This window comes from Chinchilla lanigera, unplaced genomic scaffold (assembly GCF_000276665.1).
Source record: "Chinchilla lanigera isolate Chin_1 unplaced genomic scaffold, ChiLan1.0 scaffold00053, whole genome shotgun sequence".
Lineage (NCBI taxonomy): Eukaryota > Metazoa > Chordata > Mammalia > Rodentia > Chinchillidae > Chinchilla > Chinchilla lanigera.
The window spans coordinates 3069887-3083640 of record NW_004955454.1 but is presented as its reverse complement, the minus strand read 5'-3'; the positions used below and the strand labels follow the sequence as shown (position 1 = coordinate 3083640).

Sequence of the window (13754 nt, the reverse complement as noted above, 5' to 3'; positions counted from 1 at the left end):
GGCTCTATTCGGTGCTGTGCTGCACCGTGTGCTTGGACCTGCCCAAGGCCTCCGTGTACCAGGTAGGGCCGTCGGCCCGGCCCGGCGCCGCGTCTCCTCGAGGCCGGGCCCGGGGCCGGCGGCTGGGGCCCCTCTCTGGCCTCACCGCGCTTTCCGCGCCTGCGGGACCCCGGCGCCCCACCTCCAGCTCCTTGTTTTCTTTTCCTGCTCCAGATCCCTTCTTTCCATGTTCCCATCCCCTTACTTACCAGTCTCAAGTTTCCTATCTTAGATCCCGCCTCTTTTCTTCCAGGTTTCTCCTTGACACCCCAGTTCCCTCCAGCTGACCCCGCAGAGGGCTGGGGACAGGTACTCAAGCTCCCTGCCCAGCGTCGCCCCTTACTCCCAGGCTTGCTGAGTGCCAGAGGCCTCTTTACCTGAGAGCGTTTCTCTTCTGGCAGCCACACCCCCAACAATGTCCCTCTGCTCCTGAACTTCAGAGTGTGCATCTTTTCTGCTCTCCCGGCCCTAAAGGACAGGAAGAAGTGAGAGATGGCCTTCGACCCTCCATTTACTCTCTTGCTCCTGATTTGGAGGAACTGCGCACAACAGACCCCACAGTGTGAATTTTTTGCCCAGCCCCAACCTAACCCACACCTGGCTTTCTTGGCTGCCAGTGTTGTGGTAGGTCTGTCTCTCTTCCCCATCTGAAGACCCAGTATGGCTGGACTTAGGGTTCTTTACCAGCTCAGGGCTGTCAGACAGGGTACCCGGTCCAGGTGGATTCACCATTCCCTCCCAGGTAACAGAGGGCAGATGTCTGGTTGACACCTAGAATCATTGGGCAGTGTCAGTCTGCCTTCCCCCATATCTCTTTCTACCTCAGTCCCAGCCCTTTTGAGAAGCAAAACAGGTTTACTGTTAGTTTTTTTTTTTTCTTGATTCAGTGCTGAGGATTGAATCTGTGCTAAGCAAAGACTCTTTATCACTGCACTGTGTGCCCAAGCCCCTCCCCACATTTTTTGAGTCAAGGTCTCACTCTGTAGCCCAGGCTGACCTCAAACTTGGATCTTCCTGCCTCAGCCTCCCTAGTGCTCGGATTACAGGCACACACCACTGTGCCCAAACCCCCTTTTTTTTATTATTATTGTTCTTACTTTCAATTTTGAGACGGGGTCTTTGTTAAGTTGGCCAGGGTGGCTTTGAAGCCTGGCTTTGTTAGCCTCTGGCCTCAGCTTCCTGAGTCACTGGAATTATAGATACGTGTCACTCCACCTGGTTCCTGACAGCTTTCTTTGTACTTTTAGAAGCTGGAAGTAGCTGGTGGACTCTTGTTACCTTGTTTCTGTTTAAACTAGGGGCCTAGGTGAGGGGGCCACTTTTGTAGTAAGTGGTGTAGAGCTAGTCTGGGTTGTTATTTCCCTAATTTCTGGATTTCTATATCTGTCCTGTTCTTGCCTGAGGTTGCTTGAGAGGACCCCAGGATCCTGGATGGGGCACCCACGCTCCTGATGTCAGAGCAGGGCCAGTGGGGGAAGCATTTCCTACCGCTGATCCTGTCACCAGCATTTACTCCTTGCTTTGGGTGCCATCAGGACCTAGTCGCCCACCTCCTCACCTCTAATTCATACCCTGATGGAAGAGCACTTCTTTCTCTGGGCCTGGCATGAGAGTCCAGCAAACCAAGCCAGGGAAGGGGCCTTGCAGGAGAATTCAAGGGGCTCCTTGTCTCCCCTCCCCTGAGTGGGCTGGAGCTGGGCCTGGCATGATTACAGGCTGCATGGTACTGGCTCCTGGGCCACTCAGAGAGCTATACCTCTGCTTCTGACCAGAGACTGTAATGACCAGGCCTCTGAGCGTGGCTAGCTCAAACTGGCCTGCAGTGTGCTGGGAGTGAGGTCTGGCCTGGAAAGCCGGACACAGGCAGCCAAGCAGCTCTAACACCATGAAGGCAGGTACCACCCTAACGAGTGCCTCTCCAGGCTGGACCTAGTCTGGTCTCCCTAGTGGCTTCCTTGGAGCGCCCCAACTGAGCAGAGCGAGCCATGGGCACTGAGACTAAGCTATGGGCTCTGCTGCCAGCCCCACTCCACCTCCCTACTCATTCTTTTGCAGGTGATACCTGGAGCAAAGGTGTTTCCCTCTCATGTCTAGAGGCTGGATGAAGGCTCTAGAACTTGTGGTTGTGGGAAAGCCTTTGAGTCAGTGTTGGCACACACTTTGCTCATAAACCTGCTGTGTGTAAGGGCAGGAGAAGGAAGCAAGCCTCCTAATGCCTCTGAATACTGCCAAGGACACCTCCTGTGGCGCCTGCCCGCCATGTCCCTGCCAAGGCGCTGTGGGTCAGGACAGGCCTGAAGACCTGGGCTCTTGTCTGGTCTTCTCTCCATACACTGTGGACACAGACAGCAGGGACATGTTCCTGGTCAGGGCCCGTTGCTGACCGCCATAGCCTGGGCTCAGCCCCTTCATCTTGTGCAAGCCTTCTGCTTTCCTATTGCTAGGGATTGAACCAAGAGTTTTGCACATACTAGGCAAGTGTTCTACCATTAAGGTACATCCCTCGACCTTTTTAAATTTTATTTACTTGAGATAGGATGTCTCTTAAGTTGCTCAGGATGGCCTCCAACTTTTGACTCTCCCCACTTTGGCTTCCTGAATAGCAGGGATTACAGGAGTGTGCCACCACACCTAGCTCTGCTGATCTTTGGTGATCCATGTTAATTGGCTCTCTCTGGTGGGTTAGTCGCCATCTTCTACTGGCAGCATTTGCCTGACCCTAGCAGAGCACATGGCTCAGGGTGGGCACCAGCTATTCCATGTGTCCTAGATGCTAACTCAGATACCTACACTTGGGTTAGAAGAGTCAGGAAGCCATGCTGTGCTGTGTATTGTACCTCATGCTGGGCAGTGGTGACAACTCCACAGGGCTGTATAGTTGGCTGGGTGCACAGTAACTCTAGAGTGTGTTGTCTGGCCACCAGATGCCACCTGCGCTGCCAAGGAAGCTCTGAGTAGTGGCAGGAGCAGACGTGCACCACACTGACTTGTTAGAGGTAAGGAAACTTGCTTAAGTGTAAGGCCCTTAAGCAGGTGGCTCTTGGTGCTACGGCTTGTGTCATGTGAGGTTAAGGCCTGCAGCAGGTATAGCAGATGCACGCTTTGATGTTCTCTGTGTGGGTGTTAGGTGTGTCCTGGGCAACTGGCCTGGTAAGGTAAGCACTCACCCTCCTGAGTCCTGGGCAGGTGCTTCAGAAGTGCTGGGCGGGCACCCAGGTGGGTGGCGGGAGTGCTGAAAGGATGGCAGGGACACCCAAATAGTTTCTGTCAAGTCCACACTGCTGAGAAGGTTAGACACCTTGCCCTTAACCCAGCCCTGCAGCTTGAGGGCAGTGTGACCTGTGGATATTTTTGCCCATCTCCAGGGAAGACCCAGTATTGGTGGTACTACGGTTTTGGAACCACAGCCTGATTCCTGACCTCCCTGTCCCAGTCTGCCAGCGCAACCCTTTACAGGAGATCATGTGTAGTCCTCCATAAGATAGAGCCACCCCTGATGTCAGCAAGGCCCGGAGCCTCGATGCTGGAATCTGGAGGAAGGCACCACCTGTTGTTCCCACTACTCATGAGCTCTTGGGCAGGGGGCAGAGGGTGATGTGGCCTAGCCTGCATGTGGTGTGACTCTAGCTGCAGCCCTGACCAGGGTCCTGTGGCAGTGTCCCATCATTTCTCCTGCATGCTTTCCACCTGAGCTATCTGCTCTACATTCCCTGCCTCCCCTTCTTTTGGGCCTGAGGTAATGTTCCTCACACTGATACCTTCCCCTCTCCTGCCCATCTCCTCATCTGAATAGGTCACTTCTACTCTCAGTGCTCTGGGATGGTTACTGTGTCCAACCTTCATCTTACCCCAAGGCCTTCTGCCTCTATGCCAGATCTCAGTTCCAAAGGACTGGTTACCTGATTGACATTTCCACTGATAAGAGGCCTAGGAAACAGGGACTACTCCCTCTGCCCAAAACCCCCATCTCAGAGCACATGGTGTCCTAGAAGACTACCTCCATGTCCTGGGAACCTCGGGCACCACCGATTCACTCGTTAAGGCAGGAAAGAGCTTTGGAAATAGGTCTACTTAGGAGTCTGAAATGCAAGACGAGCAAGGAGGATTTCTGGAGTCTGGCTAGGTTGTGCTTTTGTGGTGGTAGCTTGCCATTTTGAGTTACTTTTGGATCTAGGCAGCATTTATTTCTGAGTGAGAGTCACATCCTAGGCTTTCTGGGCCCCACTGGTGTCCTGACATCAGGAGGAAAGGTCAACCAGGCTAACGCTGAACTTCAGATCCAACCTGGATGGAAGTCGCAAGGCCAGATTTCTCCCTTAGGGGCTGTGTGGCCTTGGACAAGAAGCTGCTTCTGCTCAGACCAGTGCTTGACTAAGGAGGTTAAGAAAACTAGGTTGAGCATATGGGGTATGCCAGTGAGCCTGGCACAACCTTGCCTACATGCTGGACATCACAGAGTACTTGGGAGGCCAGCTAGCTGAGCAGTACTTTACAGTTAATGCCCAAGGGGAAGCCTCTTGGCTGCATTTTGGGAGTGGTGACCTCTGTCAAAGGCCTGAGGGTGATGACCAATGAGGAAGCCCAGTAGGACAGGAGAATGAGCTGTTCTTATGGGCCTGGGTGCCATCTGTCCTATAGTGGAATGAGTGGGCCTCCCGAATTTGAGAGGACCATGTGGTTCAGGCTTGAGAGAGGTACTAAAAGGTTAGCTGACCACAGAGAGCCTGTAACCTACTAGAAGTCAAGTCATGGGGGCCTGCTTCCTAAGACTCACTTGAGTCTGGCCAGTGCAGTTGGCTTCCTTAAACCAAGGGAAGGGGATATAGCTCAGTGGCACAAGCACCTGCCTAGCAAGCGAAAGGTCCTGAGTTCGATTCCCAGTACCCCCCCACACACACACACACAAAATCTTGAAACCAGGGGAAAAGCCAACTCAGATGGACCCTCTGGGTATGCATAGGCTGAGTCACATGTAATCTGCTTGCACCTGGGTAGAGGGAGAGACTGGGTGCCACTCTGGGGGTACAGGTAGAAGTGGCTATTTTTTGACCACTTGTATGTATTTAGCATGTGCCAAGGGGCCTAGGGTCTCAGCTCCCCCGGGGAATGGGATCTCCAGGGGTTTGACTATGGAGGGCATGGGAGGTGTTTGTTCTGAGGTTGCTATGGTAGGTGCTGAGCCTTGCTGCCAGATGTATTGTCTCTCTCACATCATACTCATCACCATATGCACATGCGGAGATTTAGGCCCTTAGCAGAAGGTGATGAGCCCAGAGTCATGCTGCTAGTGACCTGTGGGCTGAGGTCTGAGTCTCACACTATGGCTGCAAGCCAACACCCATCCTAGGAGGGCCTGTGGCTTCCACCTTGTCAATCTGGAGGGGGTCAGTGCTAGTGTCCTACTGGGCTTCCTCGTTGGTCATCACTTCTGAGGGGGCACCCAGAGGTTTTATCCCTGGAATACATGGCCATTTACTACTTACTGTGCTGTATTCTTCCTTTCCTTCTAAAAGCAATCCAGCAGTCCTGGATTGTGAGTCCAGCATCTTCCAATCTAATCGTAGGGCATCCTGACCCTGGCACTGCAGAGGCTGTTTCTGGAAGCATCTGAGTTCTTGTGGGCCTGGATCTAGTGAGTGGGCAGTATGTTTAGCACTTGTGGAATTACTGGCACCTAGCTTCTTACTGAACAGTGGGTACAAGTTGGAGCAGATACAGTCTGGCCCAGCCACAGCTGAGGCTGAGTGTGTGGCCACTCTTTGACCAGTCCTGCATGGGAAGTCCGGTCTTGCTGGGGAGCCTGAGGGGAGAAGGTTCTGGAGCATGGTGACCACCCTGCTGTGGGTAGATGGATTGGGCTGGATGTTGATCTGGAACTTACCTGAAGAGCATCCCTTGAACAGCTGGTGTGGGGCTGTGTATAGTCCTTTGGCTGGACCAGCCCAGGCTTGGGGTGACTTTCCCAGATGGGTAGTTAGGCTGGTACTGGGAAGTAAAAGTGATGATATATTTGTCAGCTTCAATGCCCCCTCTGAAGCGCCCACGAACTCCTTCCTGAGTCTGCTTCAGCCATTTAGAGCCAGGAGGAGAGGGCTAGTGCCCTGGAGATAGGGCCTGTATCCTCAGCTCTGCTTAGAAGCTCTAGAAGGGCCAGGCTGCAACCAGAAATGTGATTGCCCTCTGCTCAGGCTGGTGGACCCTAGAGGCAACTTTGTGGAAATGGACCCAGGACCTGGATAAGGCCCAGGTAACCTCTGACTAAGAGGTGCCTAGAGCTGTCCACATGTGTAGGAATACCAGGTCTTGAGCAGGTCTCAGTGCTGGTGTCCTACTGGGCTTCCTCACTGGGCACTGCTACATATGCTGTGTGACTGGTCATCACTTCTGAGGAGACACCCCAGAGGTTTTATCCCTGGAATATATGGCCATTTACTACTTCACTGCTGTGCTGTATTTTTCCTTTCCTTCTAAAAGCAGCAGCAGTCCTTGGTTCAAGCAGTCCACAGGCAGGCGAGGGTTATGAAAGGGCCTGTGACCTAGGCCTTGGTCTATGTCACCTACATCTTTTTTTTTTTTTTTTCTTGGAGACAGAGTCCTGTTATGTAGTTCAGGCTGGCTTCAAACTTACAGCAGTCCTCCTGCCTAAAACTCCTGATTGCTGGGATTACAGGCATGTGCCACCACACCTGGCATGTTTCCCACATCTTACCTACCCCTAATTCCCAGTCCGTTCTATCACCCCTGGTGATAGGGCAGACGGGTTTTTCCACCCAGGATGTGCCTCATGTACCACTTCAGCCAGCCCATACATTAGTACCTGATGCTGACTTGCCCTTGCCAGGCCCTGTTTATCCAGGCCCAACCAAGGCAGGTCATTCTCTCATTTTAATTTTTAACCTAACTTAGTACTTGAGATTTGAATGCAGATAATATATGGCATTCATGCTGAGCAGGAGTCTGTGGAAGACCTCTATTGCCAAGTCCTTAGCATGCAGGTTCTAACACTCACAGCTCCAGACGTGGCCCCTGGGGACTGAGAGAGCCTGGTGAAGTAATACGATGGCAGCTGAGGTTTACCAAGGACCCCACATGTGCAGCCATGGCCCGCAACACAACCAGGCATTGGTCTTAGGATGGTGTACTTCCCTGTGAATGCTGCAGAGAGGTTGTAGCATAGTGGGCCTAGTATCTAGGCCTCTCTTGTACTATGAGCCCCTTGAGGGCCAAGGCCACAGCCCGCTCTGTGTCTCTTGATGGCACCAAGTGATGCTTAGGCGATGTATATTGAGATCCAAGATAGGAATGATTCTGGCAGCCCACCTTCCATGTGTGGAAGGACCCCCAAGGAGAGACCTGCCCACTGCTAACCCATTTAGATCCGCCCAGCTGAGCGCCCTGTTTCACTTGCAGCCCCATTCCCACCTTCCTTCGTCCTGGGCCAACATCGCCTCCTGCCTGCAGTTAGGTCTGGGAATGGCTCTGGCAGGTGGCCACTCTCCCTGGGTGGTGGTGGCTGGCAGCTGTCACCTGTGCTCACCAGCAAGGCTAGGGTTGAAGGGCCAGTGTTGATGTCTGCTAAGGCCCTATCCCCTTATCCCCTTCATGAGCAGGCTTTCCAAAAGCTAAGGAAAGAGTGCCTGCTTCAGTGTGGGGAAGCAGCGTCCCCTCCCCCATTGGCAGCTGCTGGCTGAGTGCCCTGCCATGCCAGGTCAAGAGCCAGGTGTTCTTGTAGAACAGGAAAATGCCAGTTTCCAGTCCCTGGTAGAGTCAAATTAATCACTACCAGTTGGGCCTGGATCAGGGAAGAGCCGAGACCCCAAGGATCTGATGAGACCCCACTTTTCCACAGAGCCTAAGCTGGCAGTGTCTTGCCATGTCCCCTTGAACAGCTCTCAGGTTTTGCTAGACACCAGCACAACTTGGGGACTACATGTGCTCCTCTCCTCACCAGCTAGAGTCCCTTGGGACAGCTGGCCTGGCCTGGCTGGAGCTAGTGCACACAGGCGGGCACGTGTGTGTGCACCATCCTACAGGTCTGTGAGCTTCATTTCCCTTTCCTTCTTCGCAGTGTACTAATGGTCACTTGATGTGCGCTGGCTGTTTTATCCACCTACTAGCAGATGCCCGGCTGAAGGAGGAGCAGGCCACGTGCCCCAACTGTCGTTGTGAGATCAGTAAGAGCCTCTGCTGCCGGAACCTGGCCGTGGAGAAAGCCGTGAGCGAGCTGCCCTCAGAGTGTGGCTTTTGCCTACGCCAGTTTCCCCGCTCCCTCCTGGAGAGGCACCAAAAAGAGGAATGCCAGGACAGGTGACTGCTGGGGCTGGGGGCATGATCACACAGGTGGAGACCCTGGTGCAGGCACAGCCCCATACAGGGTGATCTGGCTGGTCCAGCCCGACAACAGTCCTGTAGACCCCAGGAGAGGGGAAGTGTGGGCTCCACAGAGCATGGCATGGAGGCTCTACCTAGTTGCTATCTGGACATGTTGACACTGGCCTGCAGAATTCTCTGTGAGTAGTCCTTGGAGGCCCATGACAGTGTAGCCATCTTAGGAGGTCTGGGAGCTTGGTGTGAGGCTGCTCTGCAGTCCAGTCCCTGGAAGTGGACATGGCCACTCGGCTGGCAGGCCCCTAGCACTAAGCCTCTCCTGGAATGAGAGGGGTCTAGGTCCGTGATCAGGTAGGCACTTAATGCCAAGCTGAGGAGAGACACCATAGCAGTGAGTGCAGGAGGCGCGCTGGTCCAGAGCTCTCTCGGTCCTTCTTCCTCCCCATCCCTTTTTCCCTTCTTCTTTTCTTTCCTCTCTGTCTACCTCTTCCCTCTCTTTCACACACATGTATGCACATGTGCTCTCTGAACCTGCCATGGTGGCTAAGCTCAGGGCAAAATGTGTCCTACAGGGAGAGGTTTGTGGCTAGCAGAAACTGCCTCTGGAGAACAATTGGACACAGCCACTTGGACTCAGGTGTGACTGCTGTGCTCACTTCCTCTCAGGGTGACTCAGTGCAAGTACAAGCGCATCGGCTGTCCATGGCATGGCCCCTTCCATGAGCTGACAGTGCACGAGGCTGCGTGTGCCCATCCAACCAAGACGGGCAACGAGCTGATGGAGATACTAGATGAGATGGACCAGAGCCACCGCAAGGAAATGCAGCTCTACAACAGTATCTTTAGCCTGCTCAGCTTTGAGAAAATCGGCTACACAGGTGAGGTGCCTCACCACCTGCTGCATGCTGCACAGGTGGGCTGGAGGGGAGTGCTGGGCAGGCTCTGGTCATGGGCACAGGCTGCGCCAAGTGGCCAGGATCTGGAGAGGCTCCAGGTGGACAGGAGGATGCCTCAGGAAAGAAGACAGATTGGAGACTAAGCAGAGGGAGGGGCTCACAGGGCCCCAGGGTGCAGCTCGTGGCTCTTACAGCAGCCCCTCCCTCCGGACCTCCCTATTTGGCATACAACCCCAGCAAAATGTATGGGGCCTGACAGCTTTGGTATGGTTGGGGTCTAACTGGAAGGTGGGTTGTGTCTTGGGGAAGCCTAGAAGCTCAGACCTGACCCTCGGAGCCTAGAACAAGAAGAACACTCGGTCAAATCAGATCCTGCCTGCAAATGGTCACTAAAGTGACATGAAGCTGTTCAGTAACAGGGCTGAGGGTGCCCAGCTCAGACTGTAGAACTGGGAGTGAAGGCCCACAGACGGGCAGACTGGACTGGGCCTAGGCCCACCGAATATCTGTGCTCCCAGGCCACTGCTGATGCCTTTGAACTTGTTGAGTAACAGGAGCCAGGCCACAGCCTGGTCCAGAGGACAGCAAGAAGCACCTACTGACACTGGGCCCACTCAGGGAGACTCCATCCCTCTGTTGTTCAGGCACACCAGGAAGCCAGCCCAGAGCACCGAGGGCGAATGTGGCAGCCAGTCATGCTGTGCTGCCCAGCCTGGGCCTAGCTAAATGGGCCCACCAGGCCCAGGAGGCCAAGGGCCTGAGGGCTGCCGCAACAGAAAGTCATGGCCCTGTTTAGAGCAGCCTCAGCTGATCCTGGTGGCCCCATGGGGTCTGGGTAGGCTGGGGCATGTGGTTCCATCAGTGGACGGGTAGGACACCCTGTCCATGCAGGACGAACTGGCTGCCCTCAAGCCTGCGCCTCCACAGAGAGACTTGCCAGCCACAGGCTATGGGCTCGCAAGAGGACTACAAAAGCAGGTCTGCCTGCTGACTGATGGCCCCACCGATGGCCAGGCAGAGCCCGCGTCACAGCCCAACGCCCAAGGACCTGACAGTCCCCTCGGGCAGGACCGGGTACCACTTGCCCATCACCAGCTTTTCTGGCAGCTCTGTATCAGAACCAATAAAGTGCACTTGTTCTCAGAACTGCATCCTGTCTGTGTGTCTGCTTACCCTGCCCCTGCGAGGACACAGGGCTGAGGGCGAGGAGGGTGGCCCTATAGGTTGGCCACACCTGGGACATGGTCTTACCTCCCACAGCCTCTGGACTCTCCAGCTAATTGGTGTTAATTCTGTTTGTAGTTGTTCCCCCAAAGCTTGTGCGCCTCCGTTTGCCATAATCGTGTTTGACTTGCCTTGTGACAAGTAGAGCTTGCTGTGTCTGGGTAAGTTGCCTTCCTCCTGGGCTGAGCCTCTCCTCGGCCTGGTCGGGGAAGGCGCTGCCACCCAGCCCTACCGCACACTAACTGGTGGCTGTTTCTGGCCCTGTTTGTCTCCACAGAAGTCCAGTTCCGGCCATACCGCACAGACGACTTTATCACACGCCTCTACTATGAGACACCACGGTTCACAGTGCTGAACCAGACATGGGTCCTGAAGGCTCGTGTGAATGACTCAGAGCGCAACCCCAACCTGTCGTGCAAGCGTACACTTTCCTTCCAGCTCCTCCTCAAGAGTAAAGTCACAGCGCCCCTGGAATGCTCCTTCCTGCTGCTCAAGGGCCCATACGATGACGTGAGGATCAGTCCCGTTATCTACCACTTCGTCTTCACCAATGAGAGCAATGAGACGGACTATGTGCCCCTGCCCATCATCGACTCTGTGGAGTGCAACAAGCTGCTGGCTGCCAAGAACATCAACCTGCGGCTCTTCCTATTCCAGATACAGAAGTAGGACGGACCCAAGACTCCTGAGGAGCAGAGGGCCGTGGCCTGGCACCACTTTCCTCTTCACCCCTGGCTTGGCAGTGGCTTCACACAACTATCTGATCATTTTAGCGAAGGAGGAGAACAAGCAAAATCAAACACTGGGAAAGTCTGCATGTGTGTGTGATGCAGTCCCCACCTCCAGCTCCCCCCTCACCCCTGCCACCCCCTCTCCAGGGCAGCTGGAGGCTGGGCTGACCTCAGAGGAGACCGTGCTCTGGGCTCCTCAGGCTCAGGACCAGCAGCATGGAGGGTGAGAAGCCTGCGGCCCCTTCCAATCGCATCCTCAGCTTGGTCGCACTTCTTGCCCTGGTTCCTGGCTGGGCTCAGGGGCCCTCGTTGACTGCAGACGGCATATTTGATTGTGATTAAAAAGGCAGCCTTGTTTCCTACTTGATGTTTTGTTGGAGGGGAAGGCATGGCTGTGAATGGACGCCGTGGGAGCTTTGTTTTGGCCTGGGGGTCAGGGGCCACCATGTCTCTGTTACTGCACCCGTGCATGCCCCCCAGGAGAGACTTGGAGACATTGCCTCCCCTTCAGCCTGTCACAAGGTTCTTAGGACAGGCCTAGGCAGAGAGAGCCAGGAAGGGTTGAGGCTCACCCAGCCACCCAGCCGCTCCCAGGGAGACAGGTCTCTGCCACCAGGGCTCAGCAAAATGTTTTCGGAATGCAGGGTGAAATTCTCTTCCCAGGAAAAAAAATTAAACTCTTCACAGGCTCTTCTATAATTGATGCAATTTCAATGAGAGAGAATCCATTCACTCTACTCAGCCTGGAGGGTACAGTATCCTGAGGATATAGAGGAGCAGTCACAGGCTATGCCAGCTTGGTAGTGCAAGGTCTGCTGTCAGAGACTGCTGGCCACAGTGTGGTTTCCTGACTGAAAGGTGGGCCCACCCTACCTTGACTTGCAGTCCTCTGATGTTCTGAGCGATGGTTCTTGGGGCTCAGAGGGTGGCAAGCAGCCCTGCATGGAGGAGATGGGTTCTGGTCTGTTCTTCCCTGGGACCCTCAGAGGTACGAGGAAGGGTGGTACTTAATTAGGAGATGGGCTCGTCTGTGATAGTTTTTTGTTGCTTTAATACCAAAGAACTGGTTTCCTCTGCCCTGGCAAAGTCTGCCACATGCCTCAGAGCAGCCACCACCTGGCCCTTGCAGGCTGCCTTGGCCTGAGTCCCCACTACTCTGCCCTGAGAGCCTGAGGGGCAGGTAGTCCTGGCTGGGTACAGAGCTTAGGCCATTGACCCTCCTGGGGCTCCTCCCACCCTGCTTTTCAAGGTCAGGTGGCTGAGAAATAGTGGGAAGGGACTATAGAATAGGGTGTAAGCTCTAGCCATTTTTCTGAGTGTGGCCAACACTGGCCAGCTTGTCCGCCTGAATCAGTTCTCCTGCCCTCCTCACAGGGAAAAGCCTCTCAGAGCTATTTCTGAGAACCCTGTTTGGGTTCCTGTTCTCAGCTCAGGGCGAGGACCTGCTGAAGTGTCCCTTGGGGAGCCTTCTCTCCTGTAATGCTAATGAGCCAGGGGTGGAGGGATTGGGAAGGCCCGTTTGCTTTTCTGGTCTTTGCAAAGACCCAGCCCAGGTCCCAGCAATCTGTGGAGTCTGTGGCCGCTCAAGTTCAGCCAGGTAACACCCCATGTCTGCTTAGCAGGCACACAGAGGACCTCAGGAGGACAGGCAGAGGCCTTCTGGAAAGTCCCATCAATTCTAAGATGGGAGGCATGGCCGGCTTGGCTTATCCACCTGTATTTGGGTGTGTATGAGACACTGTGAACTCCTAGTACAGATCAGGGTGGGAGGCTTGTTCCTCACAGGCACAGCCAAACTGGGACAAGGTGGGGAACTGGACTGGCAAAGGCTGCGGGGACTAGGAGGCCATGAGGGGGACAGAGGCCTAGTTGGCAGTCCTGTGGCCTCTTTAGTGCCTGAATGCCAGCCCAGTGTGTGGGGCAAGGAATAGAAGGAGCCAGCCCAAGGCATGGCTCGGGCAAGGGCCTCGTAGAGGTGTGGTTTTTCGGGGGATTAGGCATCCCAGTGCTATCGCAGCATGGACCTGCCTGTGACTGTCCCATGCACCAGCTGAGCCTTGCAGCCTAGAGGAACCAGGCAGCTGAGAAGACTGGCGTGTTCCTCAGTCATGCTGGGAGCTGGTGCCACAAACCTTGTGGCATTGTCACTGTGGGCCCTTTATTACTGGGGGTGCCACCTCTACTGGTTTGTCTCCAGAACCTTCCGTCATCTTGCTGTCCCAACCTGGTTCTTCATCTGTTATCTCTGCGAATGGGGGGCCTAGCCTGGGCAGATGTGGGGGTATCCTGGGGGTCATAGGCTAAGCAACGCCTTCCCCTTCTCCCACACAGGTCTTACCCCCAATCCCTGTGAGCACCGTATCCCTCAGTTTGCCCAAAGTGAGACATTTACAAAAATAATAAAAATAATTTTTTAAAGAGCAGAGCAAGAAGTGTTTTTATGGCTGTTGGAAATGACTGTCATGTCACTTTTGTGGTCTGCGTTTTCTTTGGATATTTTCTGTATGTAACTGTAGTTTAAAAAAAATATTCCAAA

The 13754-nt window shown here is 54.4% G+C and overlaps 1 protein-coding gene across 3 annotated transcripts in view; it reads left to right on the top strand.

The window, feature by feature from the left end:
* Cyhr1 (cysteine/histidine-rich 1) overlaps nt 1-13754 on the top strand; it is a 17286-nt gene extending 3532 nt beyond the window's left edge. For all 3 annotated transcript variants that reach the window (XM_013520072.1, XM_013520071.1, XM_005395895.2), the window contains 3 exons: nt 8108-8346; nt 9034-9245; nt 10765-13754. In XM_013520072.1, the coding sequence (XP_013375526.1) occupies nt 8108-8346; nt 9034-9245; nt 10765-11156 (843 nt within the window). In that variant the 3' untranslated portion in view covers nt 11157-13754. The remainder of the gene's footprint in view (nt 1-8107; nt 8347-9033; nt 9246-10764) is intronic.